This window comes from Callorhinchus milii, unplaced genomic scaffold, assembly GCF_018977255.1.
Source record: "Callorhinchus milii isolate IMCB2004 unplaced genomic scaffold, IMCB_Cmil_1.0 Scaffold5, whole genome shotgun sequence".
Lineage (NCBI taxonomy): Eukaryota > Metazoa > Chordata > Chondrichthyes > Chimaeriformes > Callorhinchidae > Callorhinchus > Callorhinchus milii.
Window position 1 is genome coordinate 30831322 of NW_024704746.1, and position 25958 is coordinate 30857279.

Sequence of the window (25958 nt, forward strand, 5' to 3'; positions counted from 1 at the left end):
TTATATAATGTATTAAACATTAGTGTATAGATTCACATATAACTTGATTTAGTTTCCATTTGCGGAATTCCAAGTCTCTTTGTTCCTTTCAAACTAGCATATTATTTTGTATTTATTTAAGTCTTGTCCATCCAGTGGAGTCCTGTAGCTCAGTGGTTAGAGCACTCGCTTTGCAAATGAGAGACCTGAGTTCAATTCCAGGCAGAGGGCGAAACCTTGGGCAAGTTTCCTTACTCCACACAGAGCCTAATAATAATCTCTCCAAAAACAAAAAAAATAATAAAAAAATTGGTCATTTTCAATCCATGACTGTTTGTGGGACATTGCTGTGCGTAATTGGCTGCCGCTTTCGCTCACAAATATACAGTCAATTCACTTTACAGTATATTCTAGAAGACGTGAAAAGCGCTATATCAAATGCAAGGATTATTATTATTTATTATTATCTATACTATACAAATTAAATAAATAGTGATGACATATTCTTGCTGTAAAGTTTTCTGACAGTGTTAAATATATTATTGGGTTTCATTTATTGCTTTACTCTTTAGGATCTTGAATAGGATCTCCACTCTCTACCCCCTCCTCGCTCCCTCCCCTCACCCTGACCATTTCCCCCCGCTAGGGTCCTGACCCAACTGTCCAGCGCCTTGGGACGTCCTCCCGACGTGAAAGGTGCTCTATAAATGAAATCTTGTTGTTGTTGCAGTTTAGTCCCTTCAGTCCTCTTGCCTATATATTTGTATGTTTCCCTCTTGCCTTTCTTTGTGATTTAGTCAAGGATTTGGACAATTTGGACAAATGAAAAGAAAAAAAAACAGGGATGAGTATAGGCGACCTCACCCACCAAAAATAGTCTCTCATTACATTAACTTGCTGTAATTATAATAATAATAATAATCCTTGCATTTGATATAGCGCTTTTCACGTCGGGAGGACGTCCCAAAGCGCTTCACGGAACACACTGTAAAGTGAATTGACTGTATATTTGTGGGCGAACGCGGCAGCCAATTGCGCACAGCAATGTCCCACAAACAGTTGTAGATTGAAAATGACCAATTTAATTATTGTTTTTGTTTTTTGGAGGGATTATTATTAGGCTCTGTGTGGAGTAAGGAAACTTGCCCAAGGTTTCGCCCTCTGCCTGGAATTGAACTCAGGTCTCTCACTTGCAAAGCGAGTGCTCTAACCACTGAGGTACAGGACTCCATAATTGTACTTTTATTATGGCTAACGTTTTGCTCCTTTTAGCTTACTTTACCTCGTTTATTAGACTAAATAAAACATTTTAACTTGAATCACTCATCCTGGTTCAACTGATTACATTGACTTACGGATAGCCAAGCTCCATGAAGTTATTCCAGGTCTGCTTCAGCACCATTATGATACCCATTTGCAAACAGAGGTCAATAAGGCAGCCACTGGGATGACACTGCAATTTGAATAAATATCAGTAGTTAGCAATTAGATTAAATCATCTGTGAGTTAAAAAAGACATTCAAACAAATCAAGTTTTCTAAACATTTTAACTGTATAGTCCGTTGGCCCTTGGGAAAATCGTTGCTATCGAACATTTCTTTTCCAATCATCGTGTGTTCATTGCAACTTGCTTGTTCACTTTAATGTCCAATTTGCTATATTAACATTTTCCATCATTGAATTTTACAACGTTCACATTCCATACATATCTCACATCGCATTACACCATCTGCTGACATTGCTCTATAAGCACAAGGACGTGAATTTGCATATAATAATAATAATCATTTGATATAGTGTCTTATCACATCGTTGAGAAATCAAGACTTCACAGAATATACTGTGAAGTGGATTGACTATATATTGACTGTGTAAATACTTTTATGAAAATGAGTTGGACAAATGTTATAAAAAAAAACAAAATATATAAATGTAGGGGGAAAGGGAGTGAAGTGACATTCCATGGATAGCTCATCCAGATAGTAGCAGGCACAGGCACAGTGGTATCTTTCTGTGCTATAATATTCTATGATTTTAAAGCTTAAGGGGCCTTGTCCAAAAATCTTCCTCTGTGATGTTGTCACTGTGACATTTATACTCGCAATTCTGCACTCCACAACTGTAATCAGATGTTTCTAACTGTACAGGGGTCAAGTAGCTCCTTCATTGCTTGGGGAGTATGTAATTTCCATTACAGCAGATGAATTGTCAATGACTGCTACAGTTTTATTATCGCTAATGAATTCACGATGGCCTCGCTCAGCATCTCTGCTGGCTACTCATAAAGCCTCATCAGCATTTTGTTGAAATGTGGAAAATTAGCTCTTATTTCATTGATCCTAAAAGGAGGAATGGCAAACCTGCATGTGTTTGTCAGTCTCCAGTTTGAAAATTGAGTTTGCAAAAATTGAATTTGCAGCCACTCAGCATGTTGATTTAGCTTGATGACTGATACACAACTCCTTTTATTATTTATATATGGAATGGTAGAAATGTATAGCGCTGGAGATCATTTGGCACATTGAGTGTATCGGCTCTCAGAGCAATTTGCTCATTGAATCCCACTGACCTATCAGCCAGGTAATGAAATTGAAAACTAAATTTTAACTTTAGTGATACAAACCTCTTCTAACTTCCACCTGTTCAAAACCCTTAGATAGGCACCAGGGCGTCCGGTTAATCTGTCAAAAGCAACGATTGAGAAAGTGCGATAACTGGATTAAAAGTTGTATCTTGAAAAACCTTATTCTTGTGCAAACTCTATGAATGTAATTGTGTGCATGGATATTAAAAAAATATAGGTTTTATTCATTTGGATTCAATATTTTACTCTAAAACAAACAGTTCTGGTTAATTTTCTAAGTGCCTATATTACAGGTAAGAACAAGGATGTAAAGCTATATAAACTACGAATGTTATATATTGTCACATCCGCTTCTTTAAAAGGCTCTTTAAATCACATGTTCTAAAAAAAAATGGATTTACCTTCCTAGGAAAAATGCTATGTAAAACGTGGAGCTGTTCAAGTTAACAAACTGAAACAAAAACATTTTTAGTGTAAAGCTGTTCTCCCATTCCGATTCAGTTCGAGGCTGTTCTGTGAAAGAAAGACACGACGGTTCAAAATTCATTCTCAGACTTTATATAACTTACGTTAGAATAGAATTGAAAATCCTCATCCTCCGCGGCCTTGCCCCATCCTACCTCTCTGACCTGCTGACCCCCTATCAACCTGTCTGCTCCCCTACATTCAGCAGTCTCCGTCCTGCTCCAGGTCTCCCGCCTGACCCACCCTCCCATCAGCGGCCGGGCTTTCAGCCTCTCTGCCCTCACCCTTTGGAATTCCATCCCTTGCTCCCTCTCTTGCCTCCATCAAAGCAAGACTCAAGACCCTCCTTTTCCACCGTGCCTTCAGCCGCCCTCCTACCTCTCTCTCTGCCTTCCCTAATCCCCGACTGTTCACGCCTCGGGATGTCTCCCGATGTGAAAGGCGCTTTACAAATGTAATTTTGTTGTTGTTAAAGCTGATACTAGGTATGCTTATTTGTAGCCATTTGAGCAATTTGCACTTTTGTATTTATAATGAGGTCTCTTTAAACAAAGTTTATTTCTGTAATCATCAAAAATATCAAATATCAAATAGTAGTACTGTATTCAGGATAAAGGTCCCATAATAGTACCACCAATAAATTGTTTCATTCAGCTTACGTTCCTCTTTCCACACCCTATTTAGGACACTATACTGTCTCTTGTTCTTTTGAACTACTGGAAGCCAATTTTGAACATTGTCAACTAAAGAAGACAAATGTCTTCACTCTTAAACTAACCTACATTTATCTATGAACTAGCAGATTTATGAAACAAATATCAATTGGTTTGTACAAGCAGTCACATACAAGTTAAAAGAGCTTCCATACATTTGCAAAACAAAATTGGGATTGCCCACATGGTGTGTTTCATTAGAGCATAGGAGATATTGAGCAGAGGTCAATGAATCCAACATCCTCACTCCCCAGTCCACACACCGACGCCTCCAGTCGACTGCCACAGTCCTCCTGCTCATCCCTCACACCCTCCGCCCCACCATCGGAGGTCGCGCTTTCAGCCAGAATGTCCCAAAACTCTGGAACACTCTCCCTCAATCCCTCCGCCTGGCCCCCTCTCTCCCCTTTTTCAAGTTCCGCCTGAAAACCTTCCTCTACGGCCAACTCCATCCCCCACCTCTGGCTCGGAGTCAGGCTCTGCTGCTGTTAAGTGCTCTGAGACGTTACTCTGCATGGAGGGCGCTATATAAGTGCAAGTTTTTGTTATTGTTGATGCGGAACTCAAGCCATTATGAACCATTCTCATGCAGCTAACAACTGCATAAAGAGTAACATTATGGCAAACTACAAGACTAGGCCACTTTCCCGATCTCCTAGCTTCAAAGAACACTGGACCATCAAAAAATGGGAGAAATTGAAATAACTAACTGACTAAATCAAATGTAATAACATATAGTAACCAATTGGGGTAAAACATGTATTAAAACATTTAATAGTGATCTGGATCCTATCCAATTTATTTTAATCATCTACATATCCCAGCAATAAAAGACTCGTGAACTTACCTAAATTTGTCAGAAGAAGAGCAACTTTTTCATATAACTGTAAAATATATTGTAGAATTGTTAGCAAGTAAATTAAGATGCGTTGACAACATACATAAAGACTAATAAAGTCATCATGTCATACCAGTTTCCCAGTACTCACTATATGTCTGAGCTTGAATCTGCATTTACCACACACTTTTAAAAGTCTTTAAAGAAAAATCAATAGATATTCAGATACGTACTATTCCAGAATAAACCATACCTGAGATGTTTCAGTGTCTTAAATACTCAGATTAAAGGACCATCTATGATTTTTCAACATTAAGACCATTTTAGACGATGTGCTTCAATAAAAACTGGCTACTAAAAATAGAACACTATTCTGATTTTTCTTATAACAAGAAATCCCATGTCGAGAAAGTGATTTAGAGAAAAAGATCACTATTTTTAGCTATAAGAGTATGTTAGAACCAAGTCTATTCGGGCAGAAAAATACCATTCACCATGACTGACGGGGGAACTAATGGCATTTATGTTGAAGAGCTAATGGTATCCAGAGAGCGTACATTGGTCATAATTCAAAATTCAGTCAAATTGAATTTCAGTGTGCCTGAAATGTTGGCAACAGTATACTAACATCTTGAAATAGCTGGGCAGTATGTCTCAACATAGTCTGAATAGCTTCCAATGGCCATTTCTGATACTGCAAACAAATTGGAAAACCAATTCCCGAAACACCATTTTGAGCCCATTACCTGAAAGAACATCCAATTAAACTAGGACACATTACAGTTTGCACTTACTTACAGGGCCCGCAGACCCAATTAGAAGAGATAAAAAGAAAACTGCAGACGTTGGAAATTGAAATCTAAAATAGAAACACTAATGGTTCGCAGTAAGCCAGTCGGATTTTGAGAAATGCAGACGGATGTTTTTTTGGGCATAATTCATCTTCAGAACTGAATCTATGAGATCAAAGATCTTCTGCATAGGGAAAAGGAGCAGAAGGAAAACAGAGCAGAAATATATTCACAGGAAAAAGGTAAAGAGCAGTGGAATGCTAGTTGAAGAAAAACAAAAGTAGATGAGACATTTGTAAGAGGTATTAGCATTGCTAAGGATAGGTATCATAGAAGGTGATTTTTGATTCCATCTCCTGCAATCTCCCTCCTTGGAGCTTTCAACTCTAATCCCTTGATCTTTCCCATCTACTTTTAATATTACTTTTCCTCTTGTATGTAACAGCATTCCTTTTAAGTATTATTATCAATTTGAATAGCTACAGGAGAATGCCACTATAATGCGATCTCTGATGGGAATTGATTTTAATTATCTGCAATTTACTGCAGGACAAAAACTGTTCTCTTCATTATATTGTTAATGTAACCAGGGAACCAGAGTGTGGTAGGGGGGGAAATTACTGCAGGTCTGTTCTTCAGATGATAAGAACTGGTTATTCAGTCAATCAGACAGTAAAACTGTTTTATAGATTGTTATCGGTGTAAAAAAATTGTCATTGTTCATCTATGATAAGCAAGAAGAGAAAATTTTAAACTGAACAGTTCCTAAGGAAAAGAAAAGATACTGTGTCTAAAGTTTGACTTGGCTTGAGTAATACTAACCAATAGAATGGAGAGGGTTGAGTGAGAGTGGGACACATATCGCAAGTGCTAAAGGAGGTCAGGATCACAATTAGAGACCAAATAGATATGCTTGGCCTAGTGGTCTCTCAATTTGCACTTGGTCACAGTGATAGATGAGACAACAGTATATCTACCAAATAAAGTGTAAGAGAACTGTGTGAATTTCTGTCATACTTTGAAAAAATGTTAGGTGCAACCATCCATACTGTTGAAAGAACCAGAGGGTCGGGTGTTACCATCTGCTGCAGTTGCAGGATAAAGTGCCTGGAAAGAAGCAACCGATGCTGGGGATAAATGTTATATAAGCATCAGGGCTTGTGAGCCCATCTCAGAGGTGCAAATAATAGGATAAACTGAATCTGAACCTCAGCAAGGGAACAATTCATAGTTATCATTACCCTATCAGATAAGGAGTGGGACAAGTGGAAAGTGAAGGGATGTGAGTTCAGGAATCTGAGGAGAAGATATCTGCCAGGCAGTGTTTAAAGGTCAAAAATGTTATACGTGGGATGGACAGCATCTGTTGTACATGGGTTTCAGTGAAACAGACATGTTGTCAATTGGAATCGTAATGAACTGAAAAGTGGACCTTTCCTTCTCAGGAGATGTCATGAATCCATCTTTAGATAAACCAACAGGTATAGTCTCAAAGTTAATCTTGTTTCTCCTGACATTCTTCAAATTGAGTAGGATATACTGGCTCTCTCCAATGAGTTATTTCAAGCAGCATTATTAATTGAAATATCATTTGGTGACAACCGGTAAATCATTTTGATTTTAATGAAGATAACTGTCATTGTGTTAAATATTTAAATTTTAAATCAGTTTCAGTGTAATAATTTTGAGATAGATACGTTCAACTCTGGACATAAAAAGAGGATTTCATCCATCTTTGCTTAAGACCAAAATGTTTTGTTAAATTGATTTACATAGGAACATAAGTAGGCCATTCAGGCCTTCGAGCCTGTTCCGCCATTTAATTAGATCATGGCTGATCTGTACCTCAACTAATCCTTTCAGTTCCAATTTCCCGCTTTCTTTCCATATCCCTTCATACCCTGACCTACCAAAAATCTATTAACCTCACTCTTGATGGTGTGGATGGATCCAGCATCCATGGCCTTTTGGGGAGGAGAATTGCAGATTTCTACCACCTTTTCAGTGAAAAAATGCTTCCGGATTTCACTTTTAAGTGGCCTGGTTCTAATTTTGAGACTATGATTTCATTTGCGAGTTTTGTTTTAACTGGATGGAAACCATCTTCAATAAATTCTAAACGTTACCTGAGAGGAAGACAATGTTAGAACACAACAATACCAATGCAAGTTAGGAGCTTAGTGTGTTAATGTGTAACAGAGATTTTAATTACAGCCCATATCTTGTTTAAATGCATTTCTAAAATCAAAATATAGAAACATTAGTATATCTGTTAAGTGTCTCTTTTCCAGACTAAAGGTGACCTACCACATTCAAAAGCATGATGATGCAGAAGTTGATGCATACTGCAGTCCCTGTAGTTGCAACTTGAGAATTTTTTCTAATTAAAGCCCAATCGAAAGCAGCAAATATGCTCACAGTCACCACTCGGTAAATAACAATGCCAAAAACAGCAGCAATCACCACGCAGATCTGAGATAAGATTCAAAAACAATTGTGTCAAAAAGGAATCATTTACCTAAAGCAATCTCCGTCCTTAATTTTAAACAAGACTAAACCTTTTTCAAGGAACAGTCAAAAACAACCTTGCTCTGAAAACTCCTTTTAGTGACAAATCACTAATAATGGACTCGCAAGACAACATCTGCAAGCAAAAAAAAACTTGCTAATTCGTCTTGAAAAAGTTGACTCAGCTTGTATAGCCTACCGAGCAGAAACAGTGATGTTATTTAAATAGGTCACACATTTGAGATCTGAGCTCTATTCTTTTAGCCACAAGAACTGATAACAACAGCTTTTTAAAATGATTTTCAGAATAGTTCACATCGTATAAACATAAGATTTTTTTTTACTATTTTAAATTACGCAAATATATAATTAAAAAAATCTTCTATCAATAGTAGCATACTGAGCAGAAATAATGAAGTCATTTAAATAGGTTACACATTTGGGACCAAGTGCGGATAACACCACATTTTAACTAACCATGAAGAATATTCCAGAAGCTGATACAATTAGTCTGCTGCACTTGTCTGTAAAAGCTTGATAAGGCTCCGGTTTTCCAGATATGGGATTCATGCGCTCTCTCTTTGAGTATTTGGCTTCAAACTGGGGTCTGATTTCTTCCTGATAAAGCAAAAGAAAAAGATTTGCAATTCGCCATAACATCTGAAAATGAAAATGCATTGTGTTCGCATGTCTTTGCAGAGGGAGTGTCTGAAACCTAACTATCATTTAAAGTGAATGCACAGTTTTATAAAGATAAGAGAAGTGAAAGGAGAGAAGCTGTTAGTGCACATACCACATCCTAACAAATTAAAGTACTAGTTGGTATGACTGGGCACCATTACAATTGGCTTTGAATCAATTTGCTCATCTGAACATTAACCATTGTCTGAACATTATCTCTGTAGAGATCAGTAGATTAATATTTCAATGAGGTGTGCTCTGCTGTTATCACGTGTGGGTATACTACATTGAAATCGACAATCTTTAAGAATTTTAATAATTCATATTTATTAACTCTCAAAAATATTACATCTTTGACCAATTAGTGTACTTCAGTCACCTGAAAATGATCTGAATCACTGGGTGAAACTTCAAAGAAGCAGAAGCTTGGCGTAAATTTACAATCCAATTAACGTTCAGAGGTAATGAGTAAAATGAATGCATTTTTAATGCAGCCTAGGAAAATAGAAATGATCCCAACATGTGATGAGAATATATGATGAGAAAAAAAACCTTACATTTCACAATTAATTGTTGGTTAAAATAATTAATTTATCAAATAAACAGTTGAGCAATTGAGGAATGACTAAAAAATGAATTTGATTAAAACAATGCCGATAAAACTGTAAAAGGTGCAAAGGTAGAAGGGAGTGTGTGATGGAATGCAAAACCTTCCTATCTCCTGCATAGATTCCCTGGACAGTTTCTAGGGAGGATTTGTCAAGAGCTAAGTTGGAAACTACACTTGGTTTGGAACGAAATGTTTTAAGACAATCCTTTAAGAGAAATACATCATATTTACAGTTGTCACCAGAATAATTGTCAGCACAATCCATCATGCTAATACCATATTTCAACACACACACACATTTTTCCCATTTGGGAGGTGGATGAAAGGCTCATAAATTCCTCCACAACTTTCGATGTCAAGCTGCTCTACATTCAGCGAGTGGAATGTGCCCTTTTTATTTCCCTCGGTGCGAAGAGTCTTCACTTTATTAGGGCATCCCCAACATGGCCCAGAACTGATGAAAATCTCCAGCCCTACAGAAGCATCTTAATTACTATATTTGCAACCTTTTTAAACAGCATCAACTGCATAAAATAGATTATATTCACCCCACAAAATATACAGTCACCGCTTTACAGTATATCCCGTGAAGCACTTTGAGACGTTATATCAAATGTAAAAAATGATTATTATTATTGACAGAATGTTATTCAACAAGCTATGACCTGAGTTCACATCCTCAGCTTATTTTTTAAATGGGACAATTTAATATTAATCACACTAGAGCCCCATGTTGAAAGAGAGCAACCATCTTTTAACAATATTAAATCATGATTTTTGAATAGATGCCAAAACAATGAAATCAGATGATTTTTTTACCCGATTCAGATTGAGAGTGATTTGGACCGGAGACGATAAATAACTGTTCCTGACAGAAAAAGTGCAGTGTTAATATAACTAAACACTCAGTTGTAATTTACAGAAGTTATCATCAATGAATTACAAAAATATTGTACAATTACTCTTATTTTAGACTCCAGCTTCTGTTGACGAGTTAGAGGGCAGGTCAATTATAATTTGTTTTGCTACAGATATCTAGGGGAATGATCCTGTGTTGGTATGTTTAGTGCATTTTGACATGTGCGCTTATGATAGATAGTTAAATTTTAAGAGCACAGAATGTACTGCCACAAAGGGCACTAGTCCCTAATACCTAGCAACAGCATGAAACAAATAGGGGAGCAAGCTGTGAACTGCTCTATAAGCATTGGCAGTCCAACTATGAAGATTCATAGCTGGCAATACAACGACGATGACAACTTGCACTTATATAGTGCCCTTCACACAGGGTAACATCTCAGAGAGCTTGACAATGGTGGAGCACGATGCTAAGCTGTGGGGAGGGGGGAGATGACTCTTGGCGCGGTCAAAGAGGGTCTTCAGGCCCGATGGGGAAGGAGGGCTCAAGGCAGAGGGATAGAGGAAGAGTGTTCCAGAGTTTCGAGGCATGGTAGCTGAAAGTGTGGCCACCGGTGGTGGAACGGAAGGCACGAGGGACAAGCAGGAGGCCAGAGCCAGTCGAGCAGGGGCAGCGGGTAGTGGGTTTCAGATATCTGTCCTTCAGAATATGTGGATAAATACATTTTTGAATACATTACTAACCTCTTCTTCCTCCCAATCTATCAAGTCCCAGTCATACGCAATCACAGCTCTTCTCCTTTTCCAGAATTCCAAGAAAACAGTGGCTATGGTGAACAAAAACTACAGTTAAGCTAAATCAACTGGAAAATACAGTGCAAATTGGATAACACATGTAACAACAAAAACAACCAATACATTTGGCAGTAATTACCTCTACATTATTTTAGATCCTTCTACATTATAGGTACAATATCAAACGCAAGGATTATTATCATGTGTTTGATATAGATGTACATGTATGATATACATAGCAACAGTTAATAACCTAATTTTATCTACCCATCAACTTCCTGCAGTGCATCTATCTACATAAATCTTTTGGAGGAACAAGCAAAGGCTCAACAGACTGAATAGCCTTCTTTTACACTTCAATTTATGTTAAAGTAGCTATTCGAAGTTTGAAGAGATTTTCTATTTCCAAGCAAAGGACATAATGTTAAATAAAGTGGAGTATGTGAAGGCACTTTATCACTTTGCTCTTCTAGATCCTTAGATATAAGTAGAATTGACTAAAATGAGTTTCGTATTGAAGAAGGCTTGTACTATATATGTTTTCCTTTGTGTTTGAAGTTGGAGCACTTCCAGATGCCACAAGATTACCATGTGCACAGGAAAATCCTGTTTAAAATTTGCAAATGCATTTCTTACATTGTTTTCCCAATGAAGGAAAAAAGCAAAAGGTGATTATTTGTGCACTAAAAACTATAATTATTTCAATCTGGATTCCTGCAACCAATCAAGCAGCAAGTTACAGCAAACTATTGAAATTTACCATTTAATTTATATCTGAAATTGTATCCTGATTCATATTAAAAGAGATGGTCAAATGGTTATATTGGGCAACATATAGCTGATATAAGTGTAAAGGTTTGGAATCTCATGTAAAAGTGGGTGAGTCAATCAAAGATGAAATATTTCTCCTTCTGTAGATATAATATTGATACATTTCAATATCATATTGGGCAGATAAAATATTTCTGTCAAAATAGTAAGCATTTGTTGCTTTCAAAATACGACCTTTGAAATTATGCTTTAGTGTTTTGCACGACTAAATGTACACGTGAAACATATTCCAAATTTAACTTCTTCAGTAGAAGAACTTACCCCATACTGCCATGAAAACAGCGAAAAATACAGTCGCTCCATTATCAAAGAGATGAGTTACCTGTAAAACAAAAGATAAATAGAATAACCCTTCTCAACATTATTTTGGCACTAATTAATACAAATGTATTTTTATGGTTATTTATCACATTCAAACATCTCAAAATAATTCACGAGTAGTTATTACCAGTTACATTGAATGTGGACAGATACATAAAAATATTTTTTCAGGTGAATTGTTCGTTTCTGTCAAAATAAAAGTACTAATTATTTCTTTCTTTTTTTGTGGAGGTGAAAAAACAGAAGTATCGTTGTGATGACACTACTCACAAATTCGAGATATATATTTCTATTACGTATGAAATGGAAAATATTTATTGCTGCTCGTTTGAAAGCATCTATATAACAGAGACAGATGACACAAGCCACCTTTTTTTTTGTACAATAATGTACTGATTTTACTGACACTGACCTATCAGATATACTGCTGTGATGCACTCACTCAGTTCAACAATTAACTGCTGTCTATTATGAACATGTGAACATGAAAGTAATGTAATTGTCAAGGCCTGTTAGAGCACGTTGTTCACTGTATGATTATAAATTCTCATTAACTGATGCGCTGGAATCTCAGTCCTAAAACTTGATGATGAGCCAAATTTTCCACCCAAAGAAAATGTGCAAATTGGCTGCCATGGTTCACCTACAAATATACAGTCACTACATTTTACAGTGAAGCACTTTGAGAAATTTTGCTGATGCGTTAAGGCGCTACTTTGGCACAGATGGTGGAACTCTGCCTTGACATTCAAGAAACACACCAGGACCATGAATTCATAATCCAGTTGACATTCTGTTAACTGAGAGAGTGCTCCCGTTTGGATGAGATGTTAAAATGTTTTAGTACATCAGGTTGACATTGAAAGATCTCAAAGCTCTATTTTGAAAACAAAACAGCTGTTCTCCCAGTATATTGGCCGATTATCCAAATTCTCCAATAACAGATTTATTTGGCTCATTAATGTTTGTAGAATTTAGCTGACAGATAATTTATTGCATTTGCCACACATCATAATCATTACAATTCAGCACGTAACTCACTGTGTTAAATGCTTTGAGTCATTTCCATGTAATAAGAAATTTATATCAAATGTAGCACAGTGTTATTGACCAGTATGAAGCAAACATTTTATTATAAAATTAAAAGGTTTCTAGTTTACAATTGCATTGTGATAAAATCAGATATTTTAGTCCATGCTATTAAAGGGTAACAGGATCTTTACCAACATTAAAATGGCATCAGCCTTTGAAATGCTAGTGAGCAGGGCTGCGTACATGTGTGTAGGTAGGCATGGGCAGATCATTGGTTTACCTCAGCACAAAGCAGTGTGAGTGGGCAGTTTAACATGGAGCTGCCAACTTGCACCATTATCAAAGCAGGTGCTGGTATCAAACTAATAATTGGAGTAAAATACAATGCAGCATTGAACTCGCCATGGAACAAGCAGAGACTGATTTGTTTAACCCAGTGATGGCCAATCTGTGGCCCGCGGGCCAGAAGTGGCCCACGGGGCCATAAAAAGAGGCCCCATAAATAAGTTAGTCCATATTTGATCATTGGTGTGTTTTCAGTTTTTGTCAATCGAATATTTCTCAATTTATGCCACAACTCAAGAAATATTCAATTTATTTAGTTTAACCCATTAAGATTTTTCAAGTGTGTTATTTTCATTATAGCTCTGCTGCTGAAATTGTGTCCATCACAACGATTTAACAGTACATGTGATCAACTTCTACGGTAAGATGTTTACATTCAGTAGTGACCAGAATTTTAAAAATGTAAAAAGAACTTATATTGTTGCTTAACATCAACTTTTTTTTAAATCACGATGGATAAAGCGGATACTATACCTTGGCATAAACACAGCTGTCTGATAATCTCATGTAGGGACAATACTTATCACAAAGAGGACACATAATTATTTCTGTTGCTTGGCAGACTTCTTTACTGGAAGAAAAATGAGATATATGGAATCACAGACCAGACACTGATGATGACATGCACTATTGTTTGATGAGAAAACGCTGGAATCTTTAACACAAGTAGAAGTCAATGTTGTGAAGACATACACACAATTCACAGCCAAGCACTTCCAGTATTTCTTATTACATTTAGTGAGGAAACATTCACAATGAAATGTCAGGTGTTAACACACCCGTTAACACAAGGTTAGATATGACTTAGAATACTCGAGGAAATACAGGACAAAATAGTTAAGGCTCTAGGCTATTTGTATTTGACTGTGAGCGCTGAACTAAAGAACAGAGGTTTAAACTTAACAAGTTCCAAAAGAGACTGAAGATTGGAAAGAATTCTCCACCCATCAAAAACAGACAACTGCAAAAGGCTTGCACACAGCAAATAGGGCTTCAGCTGATTAGTGAGATCAAAATAAGTAATTAGTATCTGATTGGGAACCATATCCTTAGAAAATAGAGGAAAGGTAGAGTCTCCACAGATGATCCACAAAACAGTAGGATTAATAGACCAAGTGGTCCTTTTTAATTCCTTTCTTTCTTGTGCACTTACAGAATGAAATCAGAAATGCTTGTTGTTAGTGTTAGCTTTTTCTTGGAGGGGCTAATCAAAATAAATATAAAATAAAACTGTGAATACAAATTGTATATATCAACACACCCCAAGGTCTATTTGCTCTAAATTTGAAAATTACTGGCTGTAAATTACTGAGAGAAGAGACATTGCTAATTTAGTCTCTTTCTCTAGGATGTTGGTTTATTTTTCATTCTTTAATGTTGTGCATGCAGAGATTAGTCATCTTGGAACACTTTGTAGCACTGCCCTATTGTATTGTACTGGGGTTTTCAAATCGATTCGTTCAGTAAGTAACACTAAATAAATACTAAAGATGCATTATAAATATTTGCCTTTTGTGGTCTTGAATGAATTGAGCATGGAGACACAGTCCTCGCCTAAACTACCCTAAGGATGTAGTTTCCACTAAGAACTTAATTCACACTTCTTCAGAACAATAACAACAACTTGCATTTATAGCATCTCGAGCACTTAACAGCGGTGTAGGTTTGATGCCAAGCTGGAAAGAGATAGGAAATGACTGATCATTTCATTTGGTATAATTTGGACCTTGTTAACAGTGGAGCTGGGAGACCAGTGAGGAATGCATTAGCAAAAACTGAGGCAGGAGGTGACAAATATATGCAGATGATGCAAATGGACTCAGTCTCTTCATTAAGTGGCTTCTTGATAATATTAATAATCCCCAGGAATGCTCTCAGGCTTATCAGTGCAGCTAAAGAGCAGTTTGTGCAACTGGCTGTAAAGTAAGATCAATGCTCTATTAATACTGTTCTCCCAATAGTGACCAGGATACTTTCCCACTCCTGAACATGTTGCATTGGGACAGTGAAAGAAACAGACAATTTCAGAGTTCTCTGCTACCCACACTGTTTGATAAGATTAAAAAGGATCATTTGAAGTTACATCTACTGGACAGCCGAACAGATTTCAATGGACCTCGAGGGAATGGAACCAGCAATGTTTCCCATGCGTTGCATTTCTGCTGCAGTGAAGCAAATTATTTCTGAAAGCATCTCTTACAGCTGAGTCAAATCTGATTCATACTGCAACGTTTTGCTGCTGATTAATAGAACTCTACACATCATTTACTGTTGTCAAATATGTGGGAAATTGGCAGTGGGTTATTATAATGCAAATCGTACATCAGTCTGGTACAAAGGATCGTAAATCAGGGTTGTCAAATGTGAAGCAAAGTTGGAACAATCAAATATTCCGAACATTCATTTATTATAAACCCAATTATTGATCAGAATTGGCAAATTTGTTAACTGCAATTCTGTAAAAAAATCTTACTGAAATATACTAGTTGTCAGCTAACAAAATAAAAGGAATTGATGGGAAGTGGTATATTTAATGCAAGGATACACCTCAACACAGATCATTTTTAATTTGAAAAACATTCTTAGAGTTAGGTTGATAAACAGATAGGATTCAAAATTTTCATGTGGACATTTTTACCTTACTTGGCAGTAGTCAAGAGTGAAGACTCCATACAAAAACACTAGTAATCCAACAATGGCAGCTGGGAACAGCATTCCAGTATACCAGCCTAACCAGGCAAAGTACAGGCCAATCTTCTCACCAAAATAGCGCCTGCAAGTATAAAAGAAAACACACTGCTACTGAAGCAACAGAAATATGTTGAGTAAATACATCTGTACAAAGAATCCTTAGCGTAAATAAATATGTTGGACTCTAATCGTTCCAATTCTGAAGCTTGAGGACTATCTTCGGTTAACAAACATTGCTGGCTGAAGGCAAATAAAGCTTTTTCATAACTGAAACTTGAAATCTTAAAAACATGCATATTACTGATTTCGATGTATCGGTAGTAATCATCGGTAACCTACTGAGAGTAAGAAAACAAATGATTGATTATTGTAAACACATGTCAGATTCAATCATTTCATTTGTTATCTCTCTAAAATGAATACATTGCTGTGGCACAGCCATGATCTGTAGGGCAATGTTTTGTTATGAGAAGTGAATGACAACATAAAGCCTTTAAAATCTTGATGAAATAGAACAATAAAATATTCCTTGAACTTGTTATTGAGCCTATAAAATTGAAACGTCTCAAAGCACTTCAGATGCAATTGCTTTTCGAGTGCATTTAACTGTGCATCCGTGTTTTTTTAGCGCTCTCCATCATTTAATATCAACCACTGCCTCAATAGAATTTCTGCATCCTCCTTTACTCCAAAGTCTCCCTGTAGCTTTCCAGCAAATTGCAATTTTATTCTCCACTGCTTTAATGACTACCAGGGCAGTTCACTGCACAGCAGCTGAATTTTTCTATTTCCAGATTAAACCCAAGTCAATATATGAAATTAAATGAACCTTCAAAGTATTATTAATTTTTCTCTACGAGNTTTTTTTTAGCTTGGCATAATCTCTCTAAGATGTCTTAGAATGTCAGTTTTTTATTACTTTATTACAACAGGTTAATTAAAATAAGTACATTATACGTAACAACTGTTCTGAACTGGCCTCTGTAGACCACAAGGCATTGATGATTATCAAGTTATCTGCTACAGAAATTGGTTCAATTACAGCATTGGAATTTTCTATAATTATTGCAATTGTTTCGTATTGGGTTCTATAAATGATTTTAAAGCTTTCATTAACCTAATGGTTGTGTGTCTGAGAAGCTTCTACCAAGTTCCCTTCGTTTGTGAAAGATGGTGTTGTTGCCGGTGTTATGCTAATCAAATGCAAGGATTATTATTATTATTAGATTATTATTATTACGTACAATGGAACACTGACTGTGTGGGTGGAAGGACAATGGGACAGCTTTACTTTAAATTTGTAGCAAAGTCCCTACAAATGGTACAAATAATTGCTGAGAGAATTTGATTACAGTGTGTCTACTTAAATAAATAAACCAACATTTTCTGTGAAGTGACCCAAATTTAAAAACCAAACCCTCTTTTTCTTACATATATGCATAGCTTTATTCCTTTCATGTGAACACAGTCACATTTTCATTCTGATTCAGTGAATGTTTCTTTTACCTCAGCTTGAGCATTCAGCATTATTTAAAGTTCGGATTGTAAAATCAATCGAAATAAGGCTGTCTGACACGTCATTTCACTGTTCTACTAAATTGCTGAAAATGATAAATAATGACAGTATAAACCAAATTTGAATTCTGAAAATATTCCATCGTATTCAAAAGTTTCAAGGAAAATCCTATGAATACTTTGCTGTGAATTCATGCTAACCATTCCTGACAGGTAAATGATATTGAATGGAAAGTAGGTCATTCACTCAACAGTGCTAACTGTATCCAACTAACAACACAAGAGAAATAATATGGAGATATTATGTCGTTTACCTTACAAGATCCAGTGGCTGATATTTGTACCACACTCCCCACCATGCCCAGCATTCAAACAGTAAATGCCGCTGGTTTTCAGCTCCGTGGGTCTTTATGGAATTTTTGCTTCTGTGAGTTCCCTGAAGACAACACATATGCTTCAACTCGTCAGTTCAGCTGGATCAATTTAAAGAATATTTCCCTGAAATCCTGAGCTACAGGTTAAATAAGTGACTGTAGTTTATAGGTCAGCAATTAATTCTTTATTCAACATTTTCTGTGCCATGTTATTTTATAGAGTAGGACCAGAGGAAAATTAACAGTTTTTATTTCACTCCCATCCAGTGAACTTGTACATTAAAGAGCACAATTATTTTTAGTGGCTGTTTTTCTATCACTTGTTGGTAATGCACTATTGAACTCCATATTTACCTCATGAAGTGGAAATGCTGCCTCATAGGTACTGTTGCCAAGTAAACGATTGAGCCCTAAGAAAATGAATATTAAGTGCAGCTGAATTTTTTTGCTCTATGAAGCTTTTGAGGCAAATATTTAAGGTTGCAAGACTTTACAATAAGCAGCATACTTTAATAGGTAATGAGCTTTCATGTAAAACTCCTTTCTGAGACAAATACCTCTCAGATTGATTGATTAATTAATTACTATGTCTATTTAACCAGAGTGATACACAATATGATTGGATGTACAATTACAAAAGCTTTGTACCCCTTCTCATGGCTGTTACTTCAGTCCCGTTCAAACAAAAATACTGTATTTGCAAAACAGGCTAATTAATGACAAGTCTCAGAAAGCAAGAACTTTCTATGGCATCTCATCGCATCAAAACATCTCAAAGAGCTTCATCAATAATTACTGTCAAATTCAGGCAGTGATTTGCACCAGCAATATCCCCCAGACATCCATGAGATGAATGAACAAATAATCTGGAGGATTGTCACCTGGAGCCCAGAGAAACTCCTTTCTCTTTCGTAATTGTGACTTGGGATCTTCAATGCCTCAACAGACAAAAGGGACCTTGGTTTAACGACTCATCTGAAATGTCACGCTTGATAATGAAGCATTCCTTTAGTACTGCAGAGAACTGCATTATCGTGGGTGCAGTCTACACTATGAGCTCACTGTACACCGTGAGTGGACATGTAAGTTATTTTATATTTAAGTGCATAAAATATTACTTCAAGACTTCAATTACAAAACAGCTCTCTCGTAACTGCAAATAACTTATACATCTTATGTTTATCGTGTCTAATGAAGAACATTACAACATCATAGCTTGAAATCTATAAAATAATAATGTTCAAAGTAACATTTTAGTAACGCCTCCTCCTGCTAAACACAATTTAAAACACCGTAAAACATTCTCTAATATTTTACAAATGGTGATACAATTTTCACATTTATCAAATCAATAAAATACACAGCATTAAAAAAAAAGGCGATACTTACCAATTTTATTCTTTCCTTCCTCATATTTGATCCTCTGTAAAATATGATGGACAATTCTGCTTCTTGTAGAATTATTGAAGAAAGTGTCTTTGTTGTGTATAATAAAGCTGAAATAAGATTGAATATACTTTGGATATCAGATCTGGATTTTTGAAAGGTGTTTGAGAAGGTGCCACAAAAGAGATATGTGGCCAAAGTGATGCTTTATGTGATTGATTGGAAGGAATATTCTAGATAAATAATTCTTGTGCAGGCTGAATTTGGAAAGATCAATTCTGGTGCAGTTTAAAGTCTTTCAATCCAAAACAACATCCACAAATTCTGTTTATCCAGAGCCTTTCAAGTCAGGAAGAAGTCCCAAGGTGCTGGACCTGAGCTGGGCGTTGGAATCAAGTGGGGGGTGGGAGAATGACTGAAGGAACAGTCAAAGAGGAAGATCTTCAGTTGGGCCTTGAAAAAGGCAAGAGAAGGGGCGAGGCGAAGGATGGAGTTTCAGAGGGTGGGGGCAGAAAGGCTGAAGGCCCGCCCAGCGATGGTGGAGCGAGCAGGGCGGGGGACATGGAGCAGGTCAGTGCCTGTTAAGGGGAGTGAGCAGGTAAGTAGGTAGTGTTGTAGCAGGTTACATAGGTACCGAGGAGCAAGACTGTGGAGGGCTATAAAATTAAGGATGAGGATCTTAAATCAATTCCCCGGGGATGGGGAGCCGTTCAAGCCGGGCGACGATAGAGATGATCGGCTCACGGTGCTTGATTATGAATTATGAAAGCATGGGTGAGGGTCCCAGTGGCTTGAAAGGAGAGGTCATGGCGGAGGTAAGCAATGTTGTGGAAGTGGGGGAAGGCAGAACGGCTTTAACGGCTCCCCATCCCCCAGAGGATTGATTTAAGAGCCTCATCCTTAATTTTATAGCCCTCCACGGTCTTGCTCCTCGGTACCTCTGTAACCTGCTACAACATTACAGATGTGGGGTTTAAAGGACAATTGAGAGTCCTTTAAACCCTACATCTATCTTCTTATCGAATCTATCTTAATCCCAATTCCCTTCTCTACCCTCAAAAATCAAACAGAAGTACAAATCAATGCAACAACTATTTCAGGTTTATGGTTAAAACGGTGTTTAAGTAATAGACATCGAAAATGTAGTAAGAAAGAATTGAAATTTTGAATTTCCAATTTCTTCTCTACCTACTTGTCGCTTATTTACTAGCTATATAAAACATATAGGAAACCATTCGCAAAACATTAGTGTGACAATAATTATGCTATTTGGTGATATTCTTTATCACCTACATTTTGATGTCATATGTGCTTTTTTGCTTTTTACCATCTGTAATTACCACAATTGAGAATCTTTACCTTTACTTTTCAATTCTCATTGAATCAAATTTATGGATTGGTAACAAGGAAAGGCACATAATTCATACCTTTGTGGTTGCAAGTCCTGCAGCAGGCAGATACCCAACCTACTTACTAAAACGTATCAACAGTTTTACTCCATCTGGGATTGTGAGACAGAATATTCTATTTGGAGAAAAGATTATTAGAACTGTACCTACCTAGCCTAATTTGATTTGCATCTCTCAGTCAATCTGCACACAATTCAAAGAGAAGCTGTAGAGTTCAAACTTGTTACTTTTGTTACAAAACGTAAATAAATCAATTAAAGATAATTACACAGTTTAATTATATTATAAATTCTTCATTAGAACCATCAGTTTAAAACAGCTGCATTGTATAGATGCAAAGTAATATCAACACACTTGGCAGTTACCAAAACCTATTACACTAAATAGTTCAGTGGAGTCATTTGAGGATCAGTCAGCAAAGTGCGGATTATCCAGACTATTCTGTACTTCTGGAATATTGACTTTATTTGAAAGGAAATCTTATGCAAATATTTTGGTCTGAGAATTTCAACTCTCATCCAAGGCTAAGGCAAACTGGAAGAACTGTCAGTTTAGGAAGAGATTAACAAAAACACATTAGCAATACAAAAGACATGTGAAATTCAATTGCTTTCAAGATGCATTATATTTTAACAATGAATAGATGTGATTTCTAATAAGTTCTGTTTTTCTTTACACAGTAAACTTTAATAAAGACAACTTTCCGATACGCTACATAACAGTGACATAGTAACCATGGCATGCAGCAACAATTTGTGCCTTTCACATAGGAGATCTCCTAAAAAAAAACTTAATAGGATAGTTGAGCAAGGTGAGAACGGAGCAGCAATTGGATGTAATATGCAGTGATTAAACAAGATCAAGGTTTGGATGACTGAGCCTTTCTGGCCCGTCGCTCCAGAATACCCACCCCACTGTCCTCCTCACAACATCAAGCTGCTTTTTAAATGAGTCCAGTATCCTGGTCTCAACCACCCTTCCTGGTAACCTGTTTCAGTCAGTAACATCCTTTGACTGAAGAAACAACTTCCTGATGTGGGTCGTGAAATTGCCATTTACAACTTTAAGCTGATGTCCTCTTGTGCTACTGTCTGGTTTCAGTGGAATTCTTTAATAGGAAATCAAATGGGAACTCAGATCTATGCAACAAAAGCAAATTACATTAGAGTGGCAATTCTGTGACGCAGAGTGAGGTACTCTGATTACATTCCTAATTAGGAATTCCTATTGGTAATCTTTGCATATTGGAGACTAATGTGTTTATCCAGGGTTTTCTGTATTTCACATTGAAGGTCCTTTGACCTAATTGAGGCTTTTGCAATTGACATAGTGCATGACATTAATTAATTGTGAGTTCCCTTATCGCCGAGTGAATTCAGTCAATGGCACCTGAAATTTTAGGTGAAGGCAGCACATATTTAGAATTGTTGCTGTTTCCTTCTGACTATACATCTGTACCTTTGTGGAAGCAGATAACCTCTGTGATCTTTCAGCAACAATACATCCATCAACTCTTGAATGAAGATGAATAAATATCACACTAAATGCTGAGAATCATCCAGTGGGTAAAAAAAAAGTTGAGTGCAGCTGTGACTTAAACAACCACAGTTTGATTCATTAAGGAAACCTTTGAATTATCTAGCGCAATTTGACATTATTTAACATTTACCTTCCTGGAATCACAGTCCCTTTAGATAAACACAATAATAATGATAACAACTATTCTTGCTTTGATATGACACCTTATCACATCGTTGAGACTGCTTCACAGAATATATTGCAAAGTGAATTAACTGTATATTTTGTGGGCGAAACGTAGCAGCCAATTGCACACAGCAGTGTCCCACAAACAGTAGTGGATTGAATGAGCAAATTATTATTATTATTATTCTTTGGAGGGAATATTACCCTAGATAGAAATCCACCAATCAACTAACAACCGACTTCCTACTTACTGCTAGGCAAACAGATGCGTGTGGAGTAAGGAAACTTGCCTAAGGTCTCCCCCTGCCTGGAAATCAAATCACTTGAGATGAGCTCTCTAACCAATCTGCAACAGGACTCCCAAAATTTGACGTTTAAGTTATTAGAAATGGCAACATGGTCCATTTTAATTGAAATCCATCCCTCACCCCCATCATTTCTTAATATGGTTAATGGTGTTTTGTGGCAGGTTCCAAACCCAGCCATTTCCGACAGCAAAGATACCTCCGTTCACAAGTCAAGACATCCCACATGTGCATACCACTGGTGTTTCTGATGGTTATTCAATTACTTGAAAAAATATTGATTCACCAAAAATATATTTTCCTCATTTTATTTAAAAGTTTATTTATGTTACTTTCGAATTCATTTCAAAGCTGGCACTTCGAATGCCAATGCAAAGAGTTTCACTGGCTAGTCTGAGTCACAGCATCAAAAACCTTCCATCAGGATGCCTGGATTGGGATAGTTCATTTCTTGTAGTCATCAGAAGACTCATTTCCTGCTCCTTGAGATGCTAAACTGTGATAACTTTGCTCCTAACATATTGGATTTGGTTCAACTTAACAAACAGGAGGTATCATGTTCAGAGGCAGCTACCCTGTTGCACATCTTTCCAACTTGTTCACATTGTACAGCACAAACAACTCCTCAGTTAATAAAATACCAAATTACATTTGTATAGCACCTTTCACGTCAGGAGGACATCCCAAAGCGTTGCAAATTGTTAAAGATTGCTGCATAACACCCCAAAAATTCCCCACTGAGTGATATAAGAACTGTCATAATTAATCATTCATTTTAACAGTTTCTTTCTGCCGTTTATCAGCATCATACTTACTGATGAATTCTCTGCTGGCTGAAAGGCGCGGTGTAGCAGTCAGTGTCCTCCAGGTCTGGTAACGTTTCCTTGTCCAATTTCATAGGCTTTTTAGGTAACCATCCTCGAAACATGCTCAATCTTTTCTCCATCCTATTCATAACAAAAATACAAACCAAATGTTAACAGTGGCTATATATTTTCCATGTTTTATGCTTCTATCTTACTAGAAGTTACATACATAGCAAATATATATAATTTCTGTATATTGCACATGTAGAATTCTAACAAAGAAATCTCTCCTTGCTTCTCAGCTCTAGCATTTTGCTTAAGTCATAGTGAATACATTTGCTTGTTGTCTGGCTTAGTTTTTTTTCAGAAAGAGATTGACCATTCAGACTTGAATGTTCAGGCAACCTTATATTATTTTCCCTTGATAATAATCCTTGCATTTGATATAGCACCTTATGATGATGTTGAGATGTCTCAAAGCGCTTCACAAAATATACTGTAAAGTGAATTGACTGGGTATTTTGTGGGCAAAACTCAGCAGCCAAAGCTGGTAAATTGACCAACAGAGAATAATACATGTTCACAGTCAAAGATCAATAAATGTACTGGAAATAGATGTCTCTGTTCTAGATATATGCCCAGTTTTAAACTACAGCAGTTCAGTTTTGTTTGATACATTATCTGTTGACTGTTGTTAAATCCACTTTCATTTAGAACTACAAAACTGAAAATGAACTGTTTTAATTACACTTCAAATTCTCCTCCTACTGTATTCATTAAACAAACTGCGTAATTTATACTTTTCAGCTTAATGCTTATCATTTTATTTGATAAGATAAAGATGTGGGAGTTTGTCATCTTACACATACAACATATTAAAGAGGCAGCAAAGTTATTTGGTAATCAAATGTTAAGCAAGTGTGGAAGTCTATTCTGGATAAATAGATTTATAATTATCTGGGCATTACTGCTGAGATATATCTACTCTCTGAACAGATAATTCACAACAGAGGTTCCGATGAAGTAGGCCATTCGGTTTATTTAATCTCATCCTTTCAGAATACTAACCCTAGCATCCTCCAATTATAAACTGTTTATTATGTGAGTGAGGCAATGGTTAATAGCACCAACCTGCTCATGAACTTGTACCGCCGCTGCAGGTAATAGATTTTTCTCCTGGAAGAACAGCAAAAATGAAGCCAGTCGAGAAGCAAACCCATCGTCAGTTACAGTATGAACTAGCAAGGAAGGAAAGGGAGATTGAAGACATAAGCCTGTAAGAGGTAGAAAAAAAAAGACTAAAAGGAGAGATTAAGAGATCAAATACAGACTTCAACGTAATTTAAAAAGATACTGTTGTAGATTATCAGAAAAGCACAATATGATTTATTGAGTAAAACATCAATACATGTCGGTGAATATTGCTTGTTCCTTCTCCATTTTCAGACACGTACTGCACACGTTAATTTATTACAACATGTTGGGAAGTGCTGTTTCTCAAACACCAGTATTTCTGTTATCTTATGCCCGGCAGAGGACTACAATGCAATTTACAATTATATAGTGCTTTTAGCCCCTTTAAATGAAAGGAAGGATGCGCTGATTTTGAGTTTCAAACACGCATGTCATCCATGTCAAGATGTCCCACACCACAGGATGAAAAGCCTGGTGACAGAACAGGGGCTGAGATTGAGAAGTTAACCAGAGGGGCCGTGAATTGATTTTATTAAATCATTCCACTCTATTCAAAACATTCGAATGTTCTGAAAATTTGATCAAGGATGATGTAATGCAGTTTCTCAAAATTGTGGTGCACTTTGAGCTGCAGATACAGGCAACAGCATAAGATTAGCAGTACTTCAGGTCATACATATAATTGAAACATCTACAGAAGAAATTGCAAATGAAGTATTTTTTGGCTTACCTGAAAGGCATTCGTATATTCATTAACTCTGCATATCTACAAAGAACCTCCCAGGGAGCGTGCAGCTTCACAAATATTATATCACTATTTGTTAATGATGACTGCAAAAAAAAACACACAAAATAAATAATTATATAACATCTGAAAGTTTGAAGAATGATCTATTAAAGGCATAATGCTGATGCCATGTATTTAATTGTAACACGTATTTTAAAGTAACTAGTTTTGGTTGGTCTATCTACTGGTGATATGATTATTATTTTACATAAGTTAAAGGGAAGATTAAAGCACAAGGCCATGAACCTTGCTTTATTCCAGCTCTTTCAAACATCAAAAGAGAAAAAGAATGTTTATAGCAAAAAGAAGGCAATAGTTTTCTATTTTATGAAGTATCCATCCTTTGGATGAGATGTTAAACCAAGGCGTTGTCGGTCTACTTGGTGGACATTAAAGATCCTATAGCCCTACTCAAAAAGAGGAAGGAGTTAATCCT

The 25958-nt window shown here is 36.6% G+C and overlaps 1 protein-coding gene across 1 annotated transcript in view; it reads right to left on the reverse strand.

Annotated features, from left to right (window-relative positions):
• Nucleotides 1-25958, reverse strand: part of LOC103179888 (anoctamin-4) — a 64572-nt gene that overhangs the window by 8360 nt on the left and 30254 nt on the right. Inside the window, 16 exon segments of the mRNA XM_007895397.2 lie at nucleotides 1335-1432; nucleotides 2603-2660; nucleotides 2965-3076; nucleotides 4589-4625; nucleotides 7678-7842; nucleotides 8356-8496; nucleotides 10772-10854; nucleotides 11915-11975; nucleotides 13826-13922; nucleotides 15990-16124; nucleotides 17872-17993; nucleotides 18286-18341; nucleotides 19321-19427; nucleotides 23551-23682; nucleotides 24673-24717; nucleotides 25466-25566. Coding sequence (XP_007893588.2) covers nucleotides 1335-1432; nucleotides 2603-2660; nucleotides 2965-3076; nucleotides 4589-4625; nucleotides 7678-7842; nucleotides 8356-8496; nucleotides 10772-10854; nucleotides 11915-11975; nucleotides 13826-13922; nucleotides 15990-16124; nucleotides 17872-17993; nucleotides 18286-18341; nucleotides 19321-19427; nucleotides 23551-23682; nucleotides 24673-24717; nucleotides 25466-25566 — 1550 coding nt within the window.